This window comes from Martes martes (assembly GCF_963455335.1).
Source record: "Martes martes genome assembly, chromosome: 2".
Lineage (NCBI taxonomy): Eukaryota > Metazoa > Chordata > Mammalia > Carnivora > Mustelidae > Martes > Martes martes.
In genome coordinates, this window is record NC_137889.1 from 44,164,492 (window position 1) to 44,190,046 (window position 25,555).

The 25,555-nt window shown below is 40.0% G+C and overlaps 1 protein-coding gene across 1 annotated transcript; it reads right to left on the reverse strand.

Annotated features, from left to right (window-relative positions):
* Nucleotides 1-1,836: 1,836 nt before the first annotated feature.
* On the reverse strand, nt 1,837-23,836 carry SLC18A1 (solute carrier family 18 member A1; the record flags this gene model as incomplete). The annotated part of the gene is made up of 15 exons (XM_080796884.1): nt 1,837-1,950; nt 2,895-3,028; nt 3,249-3,368; nt 3,640-3,703; nt 5,201-5,252; nt 6,167-6,245; nt 13,330-13,425; nt 13,507-13,567; nt 15,609-15,652; nt 15,898-15,987; nt 18,164-18,256; nt 19,092-19,175; nt 21,985-22,043; nt 22,683-23,046; nt 23,713-23,836. 15 exons carry the CDS (start codon nt 23,834-23,836, stop codon nt 1,837-1,839), a joined length of 1,578 nt encoding a protein of 525 aa, XP_080653010.1.
* Nucleotides 23,837-25,555: the final 1,719 nt, after the last annotated feature.

The window sequence follows — 25,555 nt, forward strand, 5'->3', positions numbered from 1 at the left end:
TTCTGTACATTGATTTTGTATCCTGCCACATTATTGAATTGCTGTATGAGTTCTAGTGGTTTGGGGGTGGAGACTTTTGGGTTTTCCATATAAAGTATCATGTCATCTGCAAAGCAAGAGAGTTTGACTTCTTCTTTGCCAATTTGAATACCTTTTATTTCTCTTTGTTGTCTGATTTCTAGGACTTCAAATACTATGATGAACAAGAGTGGTGAGAGTGGGCATCCTTGTCATGTTCCTGATCTCAACGGGAAGGCTGTCAGCTTTTTCCCATTGAGGATAATATTTGCTGTGGGTTTTTCCCACTGCATAGATAGATTTGATGAAGTTGAGGAATGTTCCCTCTATCTCTATACTTTGAAGCGTTTTAATCAGGAACAGATGCTGGTTTTTGTCAAATGCTTTTTCTGCATCAATTCAGAAGACCATGTGGTTCTTCTCTCTTCTCTTATTGATTCGTTTTATCACACTGAATGATTTGCTAATGTTGAACCACCCTTGCAACCCAGGGATGAATCCCACCTGGTCATGGTGGGTAATCTTTTTAAAATGGCCACAATCATCAAACTGTAGAAAGAGCTGAGATGCCCTTCAACAGATGAATGAATAAAGAAGATGTGGTCCATATATACAATGGAATATTACACAGTCATCAGAAAGGACGAATACCCAACTTTTGTATCAACATGGACTGGACTGGAGGAGATTATGCTAAGTGAAATAAGTCAAGCAGAGAGAGTCAATTATTATATGGTTTCACTTACTTGTGGAGCATAAATAATAACATGGAGGATATTAGAAGACAGAAAGAAAAAATGAATTGGGATAAATTGGAGAGGGAGATGAACCATGAGAGACTGTAGACTCTGAGAAAGAAACTGAGGGTTTTGGAAAGGAGGGGGTGGGAGGATGGGTGAGCCTTGTGGTGGGTATTAAAGAGGGCACATATTGCATGGAGCACTGGGTGTGGTGCATAAACAATGGATCTTGGAACATTGAAAAAAATAAATTAAGATGTTAAAAAAAAAAGAAGTGAGAACAATTCCTCATTATAATCCTTGTATTAGGAAATCCACTGTGGGAAGAGATTTCAGGGCAGTTTCTTTTTACTTCCTCCAATAAAATCTTGGAGGTATTTTTTTTTTTTTCTGTCCTCCTGTTGTTATTTCTAACAGTCAAAGAGATTTAGGAAAGGTGTAAACCCAGCTCTTCATTCGCTGAGGACAAAATCAGTTTAACAGCTATAGGTTTAGCCACAGAAGAACCACTCAGCTTCTAAAAACCAGGAAAACAATTTAAATTGGCAATCTGGCAGCAGTATAACATTGAGGACACATTCCCAACTTTATGGAGAAAGCTCAGGAAGGACCACATGGAGGAACAGAGGACAAAAGTTTTATGGTTTGCTGGGAATGTGCCAAAGAAAATCAGATAACAGATGAAATGAGGTTTGCCAGTCACCCTACTGGTTTCAAGGGCATGCTGTGGTCACTGCTGTTCCCATGGAATAAGTCACTCCTTGCAGAATGCACCAGCTCAAGTTTAATCAGCCTCACAATAGCCTAGGAGAAAACATCACTATGTTCTCCCATAAAAACTGGGCACCTGAAACAACAAAGCTTAGAGGAAGAACTATGGATTACACAGGTAAGGAGAGAACCAAGGAATTGCACCCATGGGAGGGGAGGAAAGGAGATACCAAGGGGAAAGGGAAATGAAGTCTATTGAGCAGTCCATGGTGATCTGGTGATCAGAAAAGGAGGTGGTCGCTTTGGTCACTGAAATCCAAGGCTGATGTATCCGCATGTGACAAGGTTCAGAGACCACCTTCTCCTATTACTCTTCACTGCCAGCCTCCTCATCGCTGTCCTCCCCCAGAGGAAAATCCCTTGTGGGCTTCTGAGTTGCACATATCCGAGTCTCCATGGCACAGTCCTGGCTCAGAATTGCCTGAAGCAAGACACAGGAGGAGAAATTACTGCACATCTTTTATCAATCTCCCTGTTCCCTTCCCTCACTAGCTCATCCAAGTCTAGTGTTGCTCAGGAAATATTCAAGAAATAAGCATAGGACTCTTCTTCTGCTTCATTTACAAGCACAAGGCCACCCAAGGCACCTCAGTGTAGCCACCCTGGTCAAGACAAATATCTGTCATGTTTTTGATTGAATCCTAATAGTGGTAGTACAAGTTACAGTAGGGAGCCAGCTGAAACCAGTACTATCCCCTATCTGACCTCCCTGTCTTCTTTCATCCCTGTGACCAGCCCCTACATCCATCATTGAGCCACCTAAACCTTTAGGGTCCTCATGCTGCAATAAAATAAACTACTTTACTAACTAAAATCAAAAGTTATGGCTCTCTTCCCTGTGGTTTTGTACTTTAAATCATGATCTGGTAAGAACAATGGCAGACATGAATAAATGATCCCATTGGAATTTTGACCACCTTGAGGAGATAATGTGTTAACTCACAGAAGTATGGGATGCCTTTGATGGACCCTGGCCCCAACTCTTTATAACCTTCTCAGTTTTGTTCTTTATTTAGGGCCCTTCTTAACCACCCAGTATAAGAGGGGAAGTGGTTAGTAAACAAGGGAAAATAAGGAAGAGCACAAAGGAAAAATAAAGGTGAAAATGGGATCAGAAAATATGACAAAGCAAAAAAGACTTCCAAAGATGGAGGAAACAGCATACGATGAAAAACAATGAGAGAAAGGGAGATCAAAAACAAACAGAATATTATTATTCATTTCTCAGAGTCCACAGACTATATAAACAATGAATCTTGGAACACTGCATCAAAAACTAATGATATATTTTATGGTGACTAACATAACACAATAAAAATTTTTTTAAAAATTATTATTCTTTTAGCAACAGTCAGAGTCTCTTACAAGATTTTCCTCCTTGGCTGGGGGGCTTCTCAGGTAGTAGCAGAGAGGAGCATAGATGATGTTGATGACCCCAATAATGACCATAAGCCAGGGGAAGCCAATGGCATGCACAATGGCACCCCCAGTGGATGGGCCTGTGAGGAATAAACCAAATTCACAAGTGTTTATTGGCCCTTGATCACACAGAAAACACTATGCAAGGAGCAATGGGTGACCCAGAGGATGTCCCAAAGTCAAATATCTCCAGAACCCTAGGAGAATCAATCCTCTGGCTTTACTTTCAGCTGGTAAACAGTAGATAAGAGAAAATGGGACACCAAGTCCTGTGTGCTCCCCTCTCCCCTGCCAACATACCTATAGCAAAGCCCATACAGAAAGCCACATCAGCTATGGCATAGACACTCCCATACACCGAGGTGTGACGCAGGTCCACCAAGTGTCCCATGATGGGCATCATAGAGGAATCAACCATGCCTGTGGCCAAAGGAAACAGGACACTGTCAGCTCTACCCACAGTCCCCTCCCTTTTTTTGTGGCACCATTCTTTCTTCTCCTCCCTTTAGTCTATTCCATTTGCCTGCTGTCCTCCCTCTCAGCACTAACACCTATCCCTGGTAGGAGTTAGGAGCCCACAACTTTGCTAGCCACCCTCCTGCTCCTTCTCCCTTTCCATATACCTCCTCTGAACTATTTTGGCCCAAAGCCAAAATTCAGGGGCCTTTGGCTCCTTTGAAAGTACTCTTACCTATGGAAAAGCCAAGCCCTGCATTGGGGCCAATGAGACCAAAAATATTGTGAGCCAGAGGAACCTGCAGCAGGGAAGGAGGAAGGATTTATCAGGAGTCCAATCAGTCACCACAAAACAAAGGGTTTTCACATGATATGCATTTATTAGCCATATACTATGTACCACATATGTTAGTTATCTGGATTATCACTTCTCTTTATGAAGAAGAATCTTTACCTTTATTTTAAAGATATGAAAGCTAGATTGGTATCATTTGGGTTAAATGCCCTATCCAAAGTTAAAAAGCTAGTAAGTGGCAAGATTAAGTCTAAATCTCAGATTTGACTCCATTTTACATAATAATGGACCTCTTCTATTGCAAGAATTTTTCCTTAGCTTGCTTTCACCACCCTCCCAGACATACACTTCTGTCCTCACTCTTCACTGAATAGAGTTTCCTCTCTTTTCTATTAGCAACATTCAAAGGTATTAATTAAATCCTAATTTGGTAGCTACTGGGGCAAGAAGAGAAAGGAAACGTACCGACAACTAGTTACCCATAGTCTAGGGGGGCGGGTGGCATGTTTGGGTGTGTTGCATCAGTAAACTTATGAAACTCATTCTTTTGCCTTCCCAATCCTCCACTGAAAGACTTCCTTTCCTCTTTCACTGCTTCCTTAGGTCCCTTACTGAACACTTGTTACCTAAACCTGCTACCTCAACATATTTATCTCTCAGAGGTTTAACATACCATCTAGATGTTAGTGGCTAATAACAACTTTAGGGATTATTCCTCAAAAGGTAATTATAGTTTATCAATAGCTTGCATTAAGATTTACTGTGGGCCCACTGTGGTGCAGTTTATATGGACAGTCCTAAGAGAGGCTAACAGATCCCTTTCTACACTGATGAAGATACTAATCAAAAAGAGGTGACATATCTAGCTCAAAATCACACAAGCAGGAAGTAGCAAAGCTGGGAATGATGTGGAACACATGCTCCTGATCAAGACCTCCAGCCTTTCTTGAACACTGTACTCAGTGCTTTACAGCTCTAGGAGGCAAGTGTATGTATGATCCTCATTATGATGAGGAGAAAATGAAGGCTTAGAGAGCTTGAAGGGGCTCTTGAAAATGGGAAAGCTCTTCTTTTTTTTTCTTTTTCTAACAAACATTCTGGCACCAGAGACTGCAACTCATGTGATGGTTCCCCTTGTGGCTTATGAGGTCTTGTTAGGTTGAGATAAGTAAATTAAATCATAAAATTAACCCCTTTAATGGCTCCAGAAATAGGTATCATCATGAATTGTTTCATGTGTCCATACATAGGGACTCAGACCTCCGGCTACAGCTGCTCCATTGCCCCTTTTCCCTCTTTTTCCCCACCTCCTTTAATGGGATGCCTGGTGGCATTTCTCCCAGAGCTAAATTCTTACCCATGCAGAAACAGTCTTCCCAAAAGTCATTGACAAGTTAACCCTCTGTTCATTTCAAAGGAAAATTGTCTTTAAATGTCTGGGGGTCTCTCTCTCTATCTCTATCTCTCTCTTTCTCTCTCTCCTAGACTTCATCATACTTACACAAAGCAAGCTGGTGCCTACTACAATCATCCCAATCAGGGAGCACAGCCACCTGGAAGAAAAGAGCCATCACAAACTATGCTAAAGGGAGAAAACCCTTCCACCTATCATCTTATCTCCACTACACCAGCCAGTCTACACTCCTAATTCCATCAACCCCTTAGGATGTGATAAAATGAAGACATCTCTACATGATCCATTTGTAACCAGGTGAACCCTTTCCCTGACCTCCCCCTTGCCTGGTTCCATATCTTTTTCCATAGTAGAAGCAGAGGAGGTTCAATGGGACATATTCTTTCTTCAACTGGCAGAGGAATCAGTTTACTCAGAAGATACTTGCCCCTTGAAAGTAACACTCAAACTTAATTCATGCTCTTTCCCAATTCAGACGACCTCTCACTTACTCATATTTTATCTGGTCTTCAAAGCCCATCACAAAATGCACAAAAAATACCAAACTTCTTTCCTTTTCTGATTTCCTATAGCAGGTTTTTAAGCTTGTCTTAAAATCTGTATGCTGAGCTTCAAAGATAAAATTGAAGCTGTTCTCACCGTGGTAGAACAAAATCCAGACTTACTTTTTAGCCTCAAACCCTTTCCATTTGGTGGTCTCTAAAGTACATCTTTAGAACTCTCTAGGGCTCCAGGGAACACAGTTGCACAACACTGCCCCCAAAGTAATGAGCTTTTTCATAGCTGTTCTCTTTGGGGTTATTTTAGCTCTTCAACTAGACAACAAACATCTGGTAAGTAAAGGTTATCCATCACATATTCACAACCAACTCAGGGCCATCCTTTATCCATATCCCCCTCACCACCTATCTACTCCTATCCTCTTTGTAGGTGGCTTTTATCCATGCATGCTTGTCCTAAACTTGTTCATTATCCTAGGTGCAGGGACAACCTCAATAATCTCTCCCATCTTACATTTCTATTATACTCTCCACATATTTCCAGGCTACATACCGACCCATCTTGTTGGCCAACACACCAAAGAGGTTGGTGCCAATGAGGTAGGACACACTAGCAGGCAAGAAAGCGAGACCTGTAGAAAGACACAATTCTAAGATGAGGATATGCCCAATTTACTACAAAATACTATATTTACTACAAGATAGTGAAGTTTCTCTGTTACCTTCAAGGATTCCAAACCACTTTGTTTTGTGTGTTGGAGATCCCTGTGCCAACCCAGAACAGTTGACATGAGGTTCTATCTACACTTCCACTTTCCTCAGGAGCCATGCTTTGTTTAGCTTTAATACAATGTCCTTCCAGCTCCCCCACATAGATTTCCTAAAGAATAGCCTTAATGATAAATTCATATGTAAAAATGCTTCTGATTATCAACATAAGAATATCATCAGCCTTAGAAAAAGAAACACATATTACCTGGAAAGTGAAATTCCTGCCTTGCTATTCACCTTTCTTTCCATTGCTCTAGTGGTGATCTTGGAAAAGTTACTAAGTATTTCAGAGCTTTACCATCCACATCTGGCAAAAACAAAGCTATGATTCTATCATACCAATTTACACTGAGGAGCAAATTGGATAGCATATTTAAAAGTATTTTGTAAACTGAAGCTCTGGTCACATTTCTTTCTCCGATGGTAGAGTCATGTGCTCTAGAGCATGGTCTTTGAAGTCATACAGTTCTGAGTTGAAACTGTGGCTCAGCTACTTTTTATCTCTGTGACTTTGAGCACTTTATCCTCCCTGAGTCTTATTCATTCATCCATCCATTCATTCATTCATTCATTCAGTACTTTTAATGAGCTTTTACTATGTGTCTGGTGTTCTAAGATTAGAACATGATGGGATAAATAAGATGGTGTAAATAAGCTAGAAAAAATCTTAGCTTTTAGGGCATTTACATTTCAAGGGAGGGAGCCAGACAATAAACAAGTAAACAAATGAAAGAAAAGATAATTTTGAGAAATAATAAGTTGTATGAAAAACATTTAATATGGCATGGAAGTGTGACCAGGAATAGAGCTAACTTCAGTTTGGGGGCTGGTAAGACCTTTCTGAGGAGATGACATTTAAACTGAGATCTGAATGACCTAAACAGAGTATTTCAAGCAGAACAAACCAGTAAGCAAATAAAAATATCTCATGCAAATACAAAGATGTTAAAGAAACTATTTGTCTCTTTTAGGAATAGAAAGGAGGTCTGTGTGGCTGAAGCACAATGAGCAAAGGGAAGAGTAATAGAAAATGTAGGCCTAGAATTTGGAATTTATTCCAAGTGCAATGGGAAACTTTGGAGGGGAAATGACATATTTTAATTTACATTTTTCCAAGTCTATTGGTTGTGGTTAGAAGAATGGGTTCACGGGACAAGAGTAAAAGCCAGAAAACTATTTGCAGAACCCAGGAAGAAAGTGACAATGTCTCAGCTTGGATGTCATAATGGAAAGAAGTGACCAAAATATTATTATGGTGGTAGAGTCAGTGGAATTTTCTGTTGAGTTGGGTGTGGCCATAGTTGGAGTGAGAGAAAGAGAGAAATCAAAAATCATTCATTTTGTCTTACTCAGTTGGGTAACTGGAGATGGAGGAAGAGCCTGGGGAAACAAGGTTTGAATGCATATTAGATACACAACTGGAGATGCACGGCATTGGTGTACAAGATTAGATTTCCAAGGACAGATCCTAAGCACAGATATAAATATTCATTTATTCACTTATTCAAGTTCAAAATGTTCATTTATACATGGTTCTTAAGACCATAGGAAAGACTGGGATAACCTCTGAAACATTAGATAGAGAAGAATAGAGATCCAAGGTCTGAGCTTTCAGGGACTCCTACATTTAAAAGTTAGCAGGGAATTGCACTACTGGGTATTTACCCCAAAGATACAGATGTAGTGAAAAGAAGGGCCATATGTACCCCAATGTTCATAGCACCAATGGCCACAGTCACCAAACTGTGGGAAGAACCAAGATGTCCTTCAACGGATGAATGGATAAAGAAGATGTGGTCCATATACACTATAGAGTACTATGCCTCCATCAGAAAGGATGAATACCCAACTTTTGTAGCAACATGGACGGGACTGGAAGAGATTATGCTGAGTGAAATAAGTCAAGCAGAGAGAGTCAATTGTCATATGGTTTTGCTTATTTGTGGAGCATAAGAAATAACACAGAGGACATGGGGAGATGGAGAGGAGAAGGGAGTTGAGGGAAATTGGAGGGGGAGATGAACCATGAGAGACTGTGAACTCTGAAAAACAACCTGAGGGTTTTGGAGGGGCAGGGGATGGGAGGGTGGGGGAGTCAGGTGGTGGGTATTACAGAGGGCACGTATTGCATGGAGCACTGGGTGTGGTGCAAAAACAATGAATTCTGGTACACTGAAAAGAAATCAAATAAAAAAAGTTAGCAGGGAAGAGGAGATAACAAGGGTGATAAGAAGAAGCCAATGAAATAGTTTAGAGGGGATGGAATGAAGAAGGAGGAGGAGAAGAAGAGAAGGAGGAGGAGAAGAAGAAGAAGATGAAGATGAAGAAGAAGAAGTTGGAGAAGAAGAGGGAGGGGGAGGAGGAGGGCAACCACAACAGCAACAAGAGGAATAAGTGGTGGAGGAGGAGGGAGAAGAAAAGGAGGAGAAGTAATGGTGGTGGTGGTGGTGGTGGTGGTGGTGGTGGTGGTGGTGGTGGTAGTTTGGCCTCTGAAGGGGTTAGGATGCTTCGACCACAAAAAGAAGCAGGTGAATATGCATACAAATGTAGGAAAATTAGTATACTTAGTGATGGGTACATGTGAGTTCCCATCTCATTGCTTCTGATTTCTCAATAACTAGGAGCTAAGAATGATGAAAGGATGAGGGTGTGGAAGAGGTTTGAGTGGATAAGTATAAAATAGTCATTTCAGAAAGTGGGAAGGAGGACATAACTGGGGACCTAGAGAAAGATTGTTGGGCAATGTGAAAACCTACTTTATTTCTTTAGCCATAAATGTAAGGTGAGACCAACAGCCTTGCTGTGTGTTTTTCCACAGCCCAATGTGCCACTCATGCACAGGCAAGGAGTAGGCAAACAGATTGGCTTAACCAGAATCAATGCTGTGTCAGCTGACAACCCCAGAGGGAAAGCAGGGCAAAGGAATTAATACTTTCAAAGGAGTAACATCATGATGGAATTCAAGCTGAATAAATAAAAAAGTGAGGACATGAGAAGTGATAGAAAATAAAAAATGACTTGAGGCCAGTGGATTGGTGATCTCCATGTGGCCAAAATTTGTTGATATGGGATATTAGAATACCTGAGTGGGGAATATGTGAATTGATAATTGGACTGAATTATCTGAAATTAAATTTCAGAGATGATAAAATTAATGTCAAGATCAAAAAGGTTTGATTGGTGAAGGTGGAAAGGAGAAAAAGATTATTGCAAAAGATTATTGCAAGAAAGTAGATTAAAGAATAGGCCAAGATGCTGGTAGAATTATCCACCTGGATATTGAAGCCATCAAGAATTGTGAAAGGTGGGAGACTGGGTACCTCAGTCGTTAAGCATCTCCCTTAGGGTCCTGAGATGAAGCCCCTCATTGGGGGTCCTTGCTCAGTGGGAAGCCTGCTTCTCCCTCTCCCACTCCCCCTACTTATTTTCCCTCTCTCACTGTGTCTCTTTCTGTCAAATAAATAAATGAAAGCTTAAAAAAAAAGAATGATGGAAGGAATAAAGGAGAAAAGAATATGAGCTGGTGTTGACAATTTTAACGAATGAAAAGGGATACCTAGGGGCTCAATAGGTGATTGCAGTGAAGAGAGGTGGAGGGGGGCATAATATAATGACATCACCTTCAAGGGAGTTGGGGTCTTTGAAGGAGAATAAAGAAGGAATAATTCTGGGGTCCCTGAGTGGCTGTCAGTTAAGTGTCTGTCTTTGGCTTAAGTCATGATCTTTGGATCATCTTTGGAACGAGCCCCTAGTCAGGGTCCCTTGCTCAGAGGGGAGTCTGTTTCTCCCTCTCCCTCTGCCCCTCCTCCTGTTCATGCTCACTCTCTCTCTCTCTCTCTCTCAAATAAACAAATAAAATCTTAAAAAGGAAGAAGAAGAAGAAATGATTCAGAAGTAACAAAAGTGAGTGAAGTCTAGAGGAACATGGATTTCCATCAAGACAGCTGGGAAACGGTGCTCTCAGGAAACATTCAGCTCTCAGGGCAAGAAGATGATGGAAATGTTTAGAGAAGAGTTTGAAGACATGGAACACTTGTCAATGACAGGAGGTTCTACAAGCTCCAGGAATTTTTGGAGGGGGAGATAGGAAATTGGATCAGATTAAGAAATTTATGAAATATGAGGATAATAATAATTCCTACCAGATAGGCTGCTTGTGAGCCTTGAATGAGTTACTGTGTGCCAACCATTTTGCACAGTGTCTGGCACAGAATAAGTGCCCTCTGCACATCAGCCTTAACTGTTATTGTCCTAACCAGTTAGTAATAGGGTCATGACTTGAACCCAGGCCTTCACCTTCCAACTTCATATGTTTCCACTATCCACACCAGAGCATAACAGCACAGATGTCTCTGGCATAAGGTACTGCACAAAATGAGCAGTGAGAGTTTTTTCAGGTCTCACCAGCCTCCCTATGCCTTTCTGTACCTACAGGAAACAGCAGTGCCTAATAGAAACTGTCATGATGATTACAATTAAACCTAAAGTCAACAATTCACCAATTACTGGTTGATAGCTTGTTTGATTTTAATATTCTCTTTCATGGGGTGGAAGTGAAGCGTATCTTAGTGTATTTGTCTATTTGCAAAGGGCTGCAATGCTTCCAACAGTACCCATTTGTTTATGTTTAATTGCTTTTAAAAATTTAGAACCATAACTATTCCACTGTTTACTGGAGATCTAGAGATAGGCACCTCTAGGAAGCTTAATATCCTCCTTGATATATCTTCTTACTGTTGTTTTAAATGATGTGGAATTTCCTAAATGAAATTTCCTCAACCAATGTGACTTGCTCCTTAAGACTGGGTATAGCTTGCATTTCAGTAGCATTTTTTGCAAAATATATTCCAAACTATATGTTTATAGACAAACATATTTTTCATAGCATATCTTCCAAGGAGCAGGGAATTACACATAGCTGTGACTGTCAAAATAATTTCAACAAAAACGATGGTGAAAATAATTATTTTTATTTACATAGTATATCTATCCTGTATTCCAACCAATTGTGCTAATCCCTTTATCTATTTATTTTTAAAGATTTTATTTATTTATTTGTGAGAGAGAGAGGTGGGGGGAGGAGAAGAGGGAAAGGGGCAAAGAGACTCCATGCTGAGCACAGAGCCCCACACGGCTTGATTTCAAGACCCTGACATCATGGCCTGAGCTGAAACCAAGAGTTGGATGCTCAACTAATTGAGCCACCAGGTGCCCCTGTGTTAATCCCTTTAGAATACATAGATGTATTTAATCCTGAAAACAACTCTGAAAGCGTCTCCATTTCCTCAAATGAAAAAAGGTGGTGTTTGAAGAGGTTAAATAACTCATCCAAGGTCACAACTAGTAAGTGGTCAGGAGTCAAACCCAGGTCAGCCTGTTTCCTCCCCACAGGGAGAGTATCGGGCACAAAATGGGTCACTTAGGGAGTACTCAGTCACAGACTACCAATCACTCTCAAAAGTGCTGTCTCCTCCAAACAACTTTGACAGGTTGTCTGCATTTAGTGCAATATTTTTCAGTGTGATCCCTGATACTGTATCAGCATCACCAGGAAACTTAAGAAAATGCAAATTTGATTCTATTGAATTTCTGGGTGGGGCCCAACACTCGGAGTTTTAACAAGCTCTCCAGGTGTTGTGAGAGCCTTTGAAGCCAGACTTAGAGATGCAGATAGCATTGAGGAAAGTTGTAAAGGAGTGTGGGAGACAAAGCTCTCTCAGTATTCTGACTTTCTCTCCTGAGAGCTTTCAACTGCAGCCTCACCTGCATAAGGGGCTGTATAGAATCAGCCCAGTGAGTTTCACTGGGTTTTACTAGCCTCTCAACGCCTTTCTGTGTGTAGAGGAAACAGTGTTGCCTATTTAGGAATTGTCATGATAATTATAATTAAACTCAAAGTCAACAATTCACCAGTTACGGAAGGCTGGTTTGCTTTTAATATTCTCTCCTATATGGTGAAGAGGAGCTGGGGAGGAGCCACTCTGAGCTGTGTTTGCCCACCTGCACCAGCAGCCTGAGCTATCATAGCCCTGGGGCAGAGCACCAACTAACTCAATTAATTGTCATGGTCCGAGGCATTTGCAGCCCAGAAAAATCCAATTTGAAGCTAAGAGTGCAGCTTGGAGCCCTGCTTAGAATAGTCCCCTACAAAAATTAGATTTAGTGCTTTTCATTGCATGCTGAGCTATATCAGGTCCTTATCAGCTTCCCCTCTGGCCCCATAAGACTCTTCCCTACAGGGACTGAATGGCACATAGCCTTCTCTATTTCCTGTCCTCAGGCTTCCTGGGAAGGGCCAGAACCTCCTCTTTAAACTCAGATGAATCACAGTGACATCTCTCCATGAAGATGAGGAAGATTTTCCAGCCGGAAGCCTCCATAAACACCTTGTTAGAGATAAAAGGACAGCAAAAGCTAATATAGGGGAAGGGGAGTTGAAGAGAGAAAAGTGTGGATGGTAATGGTACATATTAATATTCTGCACGTGCAAAGCATTTCCACATATTATGCCATTTATTTCTCAAATGACCCTTTGAACTAGACAGTATTCCAATGCCCATTTCAGAGATGAGAGAGTTGGTGCCCAGAAAATTGATGTGGTTTGCACAAGTGTACATAGCCAATCAATGGAACGGAAATGAAAACGCGGATTTTTGACTAAAAATCATTGATCATTCTACCACATAGCTAGGTATGTTGTCACTCAATAGCCCCTCTCAACCCCTCCCACCTTGCCTTTTTCGGGCTGCTTCTTGGAGGTGCTGCCTGCCCACTCAGGTTTGATTTACAGGTATGGACAGAGAAGATAACTCTGCAAAGGAACCACATTGTGCCTCTGTGACTCTGAAGACCTGGGCCTGATAGTGCATCTCAATTACCTGAAAAACGGTGCATGGCACACACCTACCTCTGCCTAAGCCCAAATTGAGGAACAAGGTCACTTACCTAACTGCCACTCAGGTGAGCACATGGTCTGCATCATCCAGATGGGCAGTGTGGGCTCCAGCATGGCCACTCCCATGTTAGCAAAGCAGAGGGAGCCTGGAGAGACAGTTCTGTGAACACCAGGGCTACCCAGAAGCCCAGACCCTCCCATTGCGAAGAGAGGCATTTTCAGCTTACCTGCAGCCACCAGGATATAAGGATCTTTAAGAAGTGTAAGGAGAGGAGTCCCCCTGGCACTCTGAGAACATGGACAACAAAAAACTTCCATTTTTACAGTGTACATCTCTCCTATTGTCATAGAATCTGAGAATATGCAGACAGGGCCTTAGAGATCATCTATGTCAGCTCCTTTAATGAAGAGACCAGACACCCAAATCAAAGGAGATAAAGTGACTTCCCAATGTCACAGAGTCAGCTGGCAGTATACCTCCTGTGTGCAAGGCAAACACAGTGGTAGTCGCAAAGAGTAAGACAACATATTCCAAACACAATTCTTGCTTTCAAATGATTGTCAACTAGATGTAAGTGGGTTGTCAGCAAGGCCAGCAATGGGCAATGGGTGTCTGGACTCCTGGTCTTGGGCCTCACCATGAGATCTTGCTGGTACTAATGTTTGCCCACAGGTAGAGTACTAAATCCCAAAGGTGAGCCAAGAGGTGATAACTCAAAAAGATCTTCAAGCATTCTGGAGGCTTCATCCTGACCGTTTTGAGCCATATTGGCAAGTCAAGCTGAAGGTGTTTGAAAATACAGATTAAAATGCAAGCCTAAATGCTCAGTTCTAATTTCCCCTTTCCCTCAGAAAATCTTTATTCCAATTAAACTCAATCACTCCACTTTCCTCTCATGCATTCCAGCAGGTTATTTTTGCCTAAACTATGTTCATGATTTTTGTTTTGTTTTATTTTTTGTTTTGTTTTGTTTTTGTTTTTGTTTTTGCCTAAACTACCTTCTTTCTCTCTTCAGGTCCAGCTCCTACCCATTCTCAAAGTCAGTCTTAAATGGCTCCTTCTTTTCCACTGTATTTCCTGACTCAGTAGCTGAAACTTCTCCCTCTAACAAACTTCCTGAGCACTGTGTCCTAATCTTTGGTGCTAACTACATTCTATCTGATAATAACTTAATGGTTTTGATATAATAACCCTCCCTGCATACTTAACAGGGGTACAATAAAATATTCAGAGATACTAAAACTAAATAAGTAATTCAAAATAAAGAGACAGAGCTAAATCACAAAATACACACAAAGAAGTCCAATAAGGCCTTTAGCCTAACAATTCCACTTCTAGGACTTTATTCTATAGATTAATTCCAATTTTATAAAAATGCATATGCATAAGGTTATTAATTGTAGCATTCTTTATAAAATACTGGCAATTACCTAAATGTTCAAACACAGGGGATTAAATAAAATATGGCATGCATACAGTGGTATTTCCTACAGGCAGAAAAATAATAATTGAATTTTTGAATATGTAGAATATTATCATCTAAGTCAAAACCATGCAGAAAGAAATTAAAGGAAAATAATTTCTCCTCTTACAACATTTTTGGTACCATATGTGGGGGCTTTCCCACCAAACAATTCTTCAGTTCTCTAAGGGCATCAGCTGGGTGTCTTATAACGTAATTCAGTTCTGCATTGACTTCTTAGGGTTAGCACAGACCCCACAGGTAAAGGGCTCAGTCCCACAAGACTGACCCTTTCAGATCCCAATTGAAAATAGTGGGTTCCGAGGTTACTCACACTTTTGTCTGTGTTCACTATAAAATCAAGGTTTTTAGTTCAAACTTCCCCATACTTTCTGTACTTCCTTATCTTTCATTCTCCGTGGTTTGATTTCCCAGAGACATCTGTGGCTTGGAGTCAGACAAATACCAACTCTGATATTTAACCATGATATAATGATAGTCTATAAAGATGCTCTTTGGGGAGAGATTATCTAAACAGCCTCTAAGATCTTTTCTAGCTCTGAGGTATTGTAACTATGAACATACAGGTCCCAATGTCATTGTCTTTTTGTTCTGAGTTTATATATATATAAATTTTGTAATATTTCCTTGATCCCTCATAAGGCCCTTCCTCCATCTTTGTCCAATATCAGACCAGACTGCCCCCGCCACCATTTCTAATGCTACCCTAAATATGACACTACCCAAGTATAGACTCCACTCCTTCTCATCTTTCTTCTTTTGTTTTGACAGGGATGATCTAGGGGGGCTCTTTGTAAATATTCATTCTCTATATCCTTTGGCAATGGAGCTTAGTGTCAACTTACCTCAGGAGAGAATTTGGAAGGCTGTAGGATACACAGCTGGAGCGCTAAGAAAGAAAGTGGGAGAGAAAGAAACAGTTTATTTTGTCCACTGGTCAGTTGAAGGCTTTAATAACAGCCACATTGATATCACCCTATCATGTACAGATCTAACTCCCTGAGTTTCTTCCTTGTTTCCTAAAATAGGGCAGTCCTTGATCTTTAAAGCATGTCAAAACTGACACCACAGCATAGTGCATTCCCAATCTGACTTAAGCTATCATCTGTCTGGTGACCTCTTGTGGTGACTTACCTCCATCCAGTAGTGCCAGGAAGGCCAATATGAGGAAGGGTGAAGACTGCCCAACAAACGAATACATCACACTTCCAAAAGGAGCTCCCACTGGAAAGGCAAAGCAGCCACAGATTTCAGAAGTAAGGACAAATTCCTAGTTGGTGTGACTTGTCCACCTTTACTCAATGAACCTCCATGTAAGGTTCTGGGGACTCAGAAATGAAGACGACCTGGCTCTCAGGAGCTCACTTTCTACTAGAGAAAATGCATGTGGTGGGGGTGGGGAAGGGGAACCCAAATAATTAGAACATGGTGAAGGGTAGAGTTCAACAGTAAAGGTCAATCTACAAGGTGCTGTGCAAACACGATTCATTGAGTTCAGGTGAACACAGGGCTTTGTCAAGTGGGTAATATAGGTGGGGAAGAAACATAAGTGAAGAGCATTGAGGTATCATAAAAGAGAGTGTGGTTGCAGTAGAGAGGTTCCTCAAAAAGCTAAAAACACACCTACCCTACAACCCAGCAATTGTACTACTAGGTATGTATCCAAGGATACAAACATAGTGATTCAAAGGAGCACATGCACCTCAATGTTTACAGCAGCAATGTCCACAAAAGCCAAAATATGGAAAGAGCCCAAATGTCCAACAGATGCATGGATAAAGAAAATGTAATATATATGATGGAATATTAGGCATTAGAAAATGAAAGTTTACCATTTGCAATGACATGGATGGAACTAGAGGGTATTATGCTAAGTGAAATAAGTCAGCCAAAGAAAAACAAATACCACATGATTTCACTCATATGTGGAATTTAAGAAACAAAACAAATAACATGGGGGAAGGGAAGGAAAAATAAGAGGAAAAGAGAGAGGGAGGCAACCATTAAAGACTCTTAGCTATAGGGAACAAACTGAGGGTTGCTGTAGGGGAGGTGGGAGGGGAGGTGGCCTAAGTGGGTAAAGGGTATTAAGGAAGGCACTTGACATAATGAGCACCGGGTGCTACATGCAACTGATGAATCACTGAATTCTACCTCTAAAACTAATAATACACTATATGTTAATTAAATTGAATTTAAATAAAAAAATTTTTAAAAGAGTATGGTTGGATAACAAACAGAAGAATATCAATATTCAGTGTGCAGTCACTAGAATATGAGTATTTGGGAGAGGAAAAGTAGAGGTGGGGAATGTCGAGGCCGAATAATCAAGGACCCTGTATATCCAGATAAAGCATCTACTTGGTCTTGTGGACAGTGAAGAAACATGTTTTAGCAGGGGAGAAATACCACCGTCTCTGGGCATAGAAGTGTCTCTGGTGGCACCTTTGCGGAAGGAGGGAAGGTACAAGAAATCAGGTAGTAGGCTGGTTCCAACTGAGATGTGATGAGGAACCGACCTTGAGGAAGTGGCTGTAGAGAATATTAATGCGCTTATCCATTTGAGAGTGAGAAGTGATAAAAGAGACCAGGATGTACCAAAGTTTTGGCTTGGATGATTGGGAAAATGGTATTAACAGAGTGCAGGATTTTTGCTCCCTCTTCTCCCATGGTTTTGGAGGTGGGGGGGGGGGAGGTTATGTACCAGGAAGAGACCTTTGGTGTTTTCTCTTCAACTAGCTTGTGATCTCCTCTAGGGAAGGAACCATTTTTGAGGCTTCTTACCTAAATCCCCTGTGTGCTAGCATTGATCTTGGCATATAGTAAGTGTTCCATAAAATATGTGACTTGGAATAGTCAATCAATCTATATGAGGAATGAACCTCAAAGAAAATACGTTATGGTTTAGAGTTTGGGGTTTGAGTCCAGAATTTGAGTCTATATCCTGGTTCTGGCATTTTCTATCTATGTAAACTTGGATGGCTATTTAACATTTTTTATTCCTCATTTCTGTAGTAGAGATAATCATTCCCTCTTGACAATGGTGTTAGAATTAAAAGAGATTATGTCTGCAATGTATTTTGCACAAAATCCAACAAAGATCTCCTCTCATTTTGAAAGCACTGGTGAGGCAGCAGCTGCTAACATGGGGGATATTTGCTCACTGGAATAGACTAGGTTTCTTCCATTTCCAGGATGTCATGGACTATTAAGCTTCTTAACAGGAAGGGGATTTTGCCTTTCCTGGGAAAAACTTCAGGACTCAAAACACGATTGGATAGAAAAAGAAAGAAAATCCTATCTTCCATCACCCTTAGGAACACTTGCCTCATGGAGCATCTTCAAAGAGTATGCAGTATCTTACCCTTTGAGCCTAGATTTGAGACCAGGTGCTACTTACCCAGCACTCCCAAAGCCAGGCCCCCCAAGGCAATTCCCATGGCACGCCCTCTCTCATAGTCATCAGTGTAGACACTTGCCAGCATCCCAAGACCTGAAAGGAGAGGGAGATAAGGAGTTGGCATACAGGAGCCCTCTGTCTGCCTCTCTCACAGAATCCCTGTTCTATACCTAGTTTACAGTTTGAGGGGTCTTGTAAAAATTAGCCCATATCTGTCTCCACTGGTCCCCCAAAATTCCCACATTGCTTACTCCTTCTGTTCACAATATCGTTAGAAGCACAAAAGTCTCTGGGAAGGGTAATACAGAATACCACTGTCCATTGATACAGCATTTCATTGCATTTTATTATTTCCTAGCACATTTCTCTGAATGAATGGACATGGAGTAAATCAAAGGAAAATCTATAAACACAGAACACTATTCTGTTCAGTGGAGGTGCCCAAGGAAGAGGGAAGTACAGAAGACATGTGGAAGATAGCATGGTCTGGGCTCTCTTATCATTTACTCATGTATAAAATGGCATAAAACAGCTACTTCATAGGATTACGTTAAATATTGTATTTGATGATACTTTGCAAAGTGATGGTGTTACTGGTAGTATTAGCATTATTTTATTATAAAAATATAAGTGGGGGGGGCAGAGAAAAGACCATAGAGGGCCATTAAATAAAAGCCTGGTTTACTTCATGGTTTTACGTTGGGCTTGCTTTACCCTGAGCTGTCTGTATCTAAATATTATCAGAGAAAGTTATGTCAGGCTTAGGGATTTATAACACTGATAATAACTCTACAATTACCTTGTTTTTGAATCATAATTTCTGCCCACTAGGATACTTTCCTACCTATTCATAAATCTTATAGGGTCTGAAGGTAGTAAGAGATGTGTGTGTGTGTGTGTGTGTGTGTGTGTGTGATGTCAGCATTACCTGCAACAGATGAAAATGAAGATCCAATGCCTTGAAGGGTTCGGGCCACAAACAGTAGGGTATAGGTACCAGAAAAAGCAAACACTGTGTACAGAGAATAGCAAGAATGCTCCAGTTAGAAAATTGTCTTTGTTCCCTCACCACCAGAAAATGTGCCCATGATATTATAGATATGAACCATTATGTATATGTTTTAATAAAGGATGATCATTGCTCCCCTGTTCTTGGAGTTGTCTCTATAATCTCCCACACCTTAATCAGGATTGTATTTTAATTGACATGAAGACTAAGAAGCCACAGAAAAATAAACCAGTTTACCACACAGTGGATGGAAGCCTGGATTTTCACATTTCTGGCCCAAAGCTTAATATGTTGTCCACTGGAATCATGCTGTCCAATAAGTATAATGCCCTTAGACCCTACTTCTCAATCCTTCATATTCAATACCCAGATTTTACCTTTGTCATTGTTGGGCTCCGTTGGGTCATCAACAGTGAGGGAATAAAAGCTATGTGTAATTGAAGGACCATAGGCATTGGGTAGAAAATAGTATCTTATGATCCAATCAGATATTTCCTCTTATCTTATAGTGGAACCTATTTTAGCCAAATCAAAGCAGTGAGTATGTATTAAGTAATATTAGATATACAACTATACTACATCATGTGAAATAAAGAGAACGTCCAGTTCTGTCCTTTAAGAGGTTCCATCTACGTGAGACTAGCATACACAAAACTGACTACCAAACAGGAATATGTTATCAAAAACTAAATTACATGGTGTTGGAGGTAAGCTTGGTAAATACAGACACGTCTCACCTCTATTTCAAGATAATGCCCTTGAAAGAAAAAATTCCCTCAAAGTATCTGAATCATCAGAATCTGAATCCCTTTACCCTTTCATTACAGATATATTGGGTTGTTTGATGTCTTGTAATCTTCTCCCATTACTTCTTTATGTGATCACACTGTCTCCCAAACATGTGCGTGTTTGGTCTCTCTTTGCTGGGCTTCCAATATCTTCTCCTAGGCCTTCTGATTTCCAGTCTGTTCAAGGTTAGTTATTCCTATTTCCTTTTTTAGAAAGATTTTTTAAAGATTTTATTTATTTACTTATTTGACATAGAAAAGAGCACAAGTAGGGAGAGTGATGGGCAGAGGGAGAAGCAGGCTTCTGGAGGAGCAGGGACCCCAAAGACAGACTCAATCTCATGATCTGAGCTGAAGGCAGATGCTTAACTGACTGAGACACCCAGGTACCTCTATTCCTATGTCCTTTGAGAATAGAATGGCCAGCTTTTCCCAGTTTGCCAAGGACTTTGTATATTCTGGGAGGCTCCCGAATCCAAGACAAAGTAGAAAGGTTGGTCACCCTATGTAGGAAAACCAAAATAATTTCTTTCTCACTTTACCCCCCAACATGGGTTACCACTTCGCTCCTAATTAGATTAAGCATGGGTCTCAGTTAGGGGTCCTTAATGGTGGTAAGGGGCATCAGAAACCTCTTTAGTATTTAAAAAACCCTAAAAAGATGCCCCATAAGATTCCCTAAAGACCAAACATTTGCTAGAATTCGGCCAATTTAGTATAGTAACACTGGTTATGACATGGAAAAAAATTATTTAATTGCAGAGAATCCAGCAAGGTCCTTATGCTAAAGAGTTCGCAATAGTCTAGCATTATCCTATTTTGCAGGGTGTTTGTTGTATCTCCCCAACTCCTAGGCTGGAACCATGTCATTCCATTCTTTATCTTTCCCCAGTGACTTCTGCCATCAAGACATATGTGTGCTACATAAAGTTTTTTGAAGAAAATTATGAGTCTCATTTGAGGAAACAAAGAACCCTATTAGTTTTTAATTTATTACTTAGCATAGCCTGAGATTCTAGAAGTTCAATAAACATTTCTAACTTGAATTCCCTCATTTTCTTTGAGTTACTAGAATTTTCACAAGTAAGCTCCAGTTCTCAGAACTTTACACATCAAGTTCCTGCTCTTTGCAACCTTCCAGCATTGACTCTAACAAATTCCTGTTAAGTATTGGTTGAGAAGAGTCAAGCCATATGCTGAAAGGGAAGAAAACTTGAGGAGGAGCAACAGAAAAGGCAGAAAAGTAACTAAAAGTTGATAAGAAAACAGAAAGAAGGAGATATGTTATTGGGAGCAGAGTCAGCAGAGATACCAGGGAGCCACCAAAGGCTCCAGAGGCTGCCTTCTCCTTCAATTAACCTCCCACCGCACACCACCCCCCATCTTCCCTTCTTATTTTAATTCTCAGGGTAAATTTCCAGACAAAATTTGTTACTTCCTGTTCTTACCCCATCTCTACTTTATTAGAACATTTATCTGATATTGGATAGACTATTTGTCTTTCTCTTTCTTGTTTTTTTAGCTAATTTATTTCTCTAAGCTATAACCTTTAATGTCCTTACCTCAAGGCAGTAGATTTTTGGTATTATCTAGTTGCTATTGTCCAATTTAGATTCTTTGATGGTGGTCCTTTACCTTTGTGTATCAAAATAATACAACCTCTTCCCAAAGTCGGGATATTTGGACTAACCTCGTTCAAGGGACTACTCACACACACACACACACACACACACACACACACACACACCAGCATATCTATTAAAACAAACTTTACAATTTTCCCCAGTTGAAAGAAGTAAAGTATCTGTTCTTCTATAGCAGAATATACAAATTTCAACTAGACTGATTTGCCACTACTGCTCTAATACCCATATTCAAAATTGCAAAGGATTTAAAGCAGTGTCATAGACCATTTGGTCAGATGCCTAATTAGCTAACTTGACCCTACTCGCTGCATTGTAGTGCATGTGATAAAAATCAAAGGTAATCAATGAACGAAATAGAAGAGGAAGCAATTTACTTACTAACTGTGGAGAGAAACAGGATAACAAAGCCAGCAAACATGGGGATGTGATATCCAATCCTAAAAGAGAATTATGAAGAAAAAAGATACAGTCCCAATAGGCATCTATATACTTGGGCTGCTTTTTTTTTTTTCATGTGATTGAGAAGAGAGATGCAGTTATTTGAGTACATGGAAAAACATGTCTCTGAATGCAAGTGTACAGATAGGACATGATATATTAACTTGTATAAGTAAATGAACAAACGTGCAAATTTACCCATAGAACAGGGCCCAAATCCTTTTTTCCAGAAAGGATGACCTAGTTAGAGTGTATATCCTTTTGAAACATCAGGATAATCCCAAACATTGCTAACAAGCCGTGCTCCAGATTGCAGTAGTCCTGCCTTGGAGCCATGTTTCAAGGCACTGAAATAACATCAGCAGTATACTTCTGATCACTGGTTTGTTTGTATGTTTTTTTTTTTTTTGGTGCTCAATAGTCATTACATCACTAAGAAAATCTGAAGCCTATGGCATTTCATCAATATCATGTTATCCTTTGGGTAACCAGTTTTCTAAACAGTTGTTTGCCCTGGAGATGGACAAGTGAGTTTTCCTTCTTTTTCCATTCTAACTACCTTTATGATACCTCAGCCTATCATCCTCTTACTCCTGAGCCAGTGAGTACCATGTAGAGCATTGTACCCATTGAAATACCTGTTGGTGAGAGGTCCCACAAATGGGTTGACCAGAAGTTGCATCAGAGCCTTTGAAGCAAACAGAACCCCAACCCGTATGTTCTCTTCCTCCAGAAACTCTGTGCCTTGCAAGCAGTTGTTTTGTTGTGCTGGGATGGCTCCAGTGACTGGAGGGGGGATGGTGCCAGTATTGTCATCTGTCCATGCTGTGCCATTGGGTGCACTTTCTTTGATAGCCACAGTGTTGTTATCAAAGAAGGAGAAGATGGTGGAGAAGGTAGGAGAAGCAAGGACATGTTGAGAAATTGTGGTGGAACCAAGGTAGAGAGGAGTGTTGATTTCTTTGAATTCTGTGGCATACAGGAAGTTGGGTATAATGGGCACTGAAAATCGAGAAGGACAAACGATGAGAGTCAAGGACACTTTTTAACACTAACTGGTTCAGGGGCTTTATTATGAGCTTTATATTCATGTTTAGGGAAGCTGTCTAAGTGACATTATTTGAAGCCAACTTAAAGAACTGTATATGCCAAATTATCCTATTAGATTAAGTACCTAAATTCCAACCCACATACAACTGGTCCTTATTACTCCTGAATTCTGTATTGGCCAATCACCTACTTGCTAACACTTAGTTGTAATCACAAAATCAATACCCATGGAGTTTTCAGAATTTTTCTTGAACACGCAGGCAGAGAGTGGGGAAAATTTCAAGTTACTGATGGTTACTTTCACAGCTGAGATGGAAGAAGGTAGTCTCTGTCTTATTGTTTCAGCTCTCATATAAAGATGGCAGAGCATGGAAATGGTAGGAGCAGGGAAGTATAGTGTAAAAAACTCCAGCTCTGGAGTCAGTTGCATATAGCTTGAACCCCAACTGGGCACCTAAGCAAGTCACATGGTACTTCTGAATCTCGTTTTCTATTTTGTGTTTTCTAAGCATAAAAAGAAAAATTCTCAGGTCCACTCACTGCTGAATTTTATTAGGGTGTATGCTGCCTGCTGGGGCCCAGAGCAAATTAACCCCCAGCATAAAGATCCAAACATACCCACTACAGTAAGCAGCATGTTGTCCAGAAGCAGAGCAACAAATACCACCACAAGTACCAGCTTCCGTGACTCTCTCCCCTCCTTTAGCAACTGCTGAGAAGTGTCCAAAAACACCCTGGGCATGGTGATGGCTGGGCTGGGAGCGTCTTCTCCAGTTTCTTATGAAAGGTCCTGTTTCAGCTATAGGTCTTCTGCAGCCTTTATAGAAGAGGGGAGAAATTCTGCCCAGACAAGTGAAACTCACTAATAAAATGAAAAGTGCAAGTAGTTGCAAATACTAGGATGTATTTGAACCATTTCTTTGCCTGTGTCTCTGCTTCCTATACATCTCAATAATTCCACCTGGTTCTCAGATTGCCTTCTAAGAAAGCACTGCTTACTGGCTTTTTATATCTGGAATTCTACCTAGCACATTAAGCAGATTCTAGCTCTGTTCACTTAGCTCTGTGTCTCAAATTCCTATCACTTCAATGGTTTATGCCAATATCTGAAGCCTACTTGTATTATTACTTGTCCAATCTTTTCCTCTAAATCCACTCTTTTTAAAAACTATACCACTGTTGTTTAAAAAAATGTGCCATACAAAACAAATTATGGTTCATGTGTGTACATTAATCCAAAATTATAGCCTATGGTCTGTACCACCTCAAAATATGTCATGTGCTACAAGTGTTACTTGTGGTGCCCAGAGAAACACTGACCTAGACCAACACTGTCAGTTCACAGATGAGAAATATGAGACTCAGAAGGCTAAGAGATCTGTTTTACATTGTTCATATCAAACTGGAATGAAACTCCAAGCAGTTTAACTTGCAGTATTATAGTCCACCATAATCCCTCATTCTGTGGTATTTGAAGCACTTCTATGTTATTTGAGCTATAAATCCCTGCTCAGTAAGGTGTGTTACTGTGTGTAAATAAAATACCATCATAATTAGTTCTCTACTTAGGATTTCATGTCATTAGTTAGCATTAAGTCACAATATTTTGTTAAACTTCAGGTAATAGCAGTTTCAGGGAAGAATTTTTTTGCATGTGTGTATGACTTCAATTGTGATATCAGCAATATCAATCATATACATTTTAATATATATTACTATCATGAAATGCATCAGGCTCTAAAATTAATGTAACCTTTGATTCAGTAATTCTACTTTTAAGTAACTCTACTTTTCAGAACATATCTTATGGAAAAAATCAGAAGTGTGGCCAAAGATTTATGTTTAAAATTACTATTTGTTGAATTATTTATATTATTGAAAACATCAAACATTTTCAAGGTGGAATATAAACAGCTCTTAAAAATCATTTTTTAATAATTTCAATGACTTAGAAATACCCGATATATTGTTAAGTTAAAAAGGATAGTAAACTATATTTGTAGCTTGACTTCAATTATATAAAAAATTATGTGTGATATTTTTAAAAAATTAGAAAAATACAAACCCAAGTGTCAGTTATTATAATTACGAATTTAATTTTAGTTTCTTTTTCCTTTTCTGTAGTTCCTAAATATTTTTTAATTGACTACTTTCATAATTAACATACTTTACAAGAAGCAAATAATTTTAAGTGATTATCACTAGAGTTCAATAGTGAGTCTTAAATGTTGGGAGCATCCCAAGCACTGAGCTACTCTGTTCTATTCTAAGACCAGAGCCGGGAGAAGATCATCCATTCTATAGTTCTAAGTGACCAAGAGGTCCCCATGGAACCAAAGCCCCAGATAAGTTTTAACCAGAAAATACATGCAATCATTTAAGATCTTTCATTTCTCTATGTAAAGATAGTGTTTCTAAATACAAATTTACCTGGGATACATAAGGAAAAAATTAAGAGACT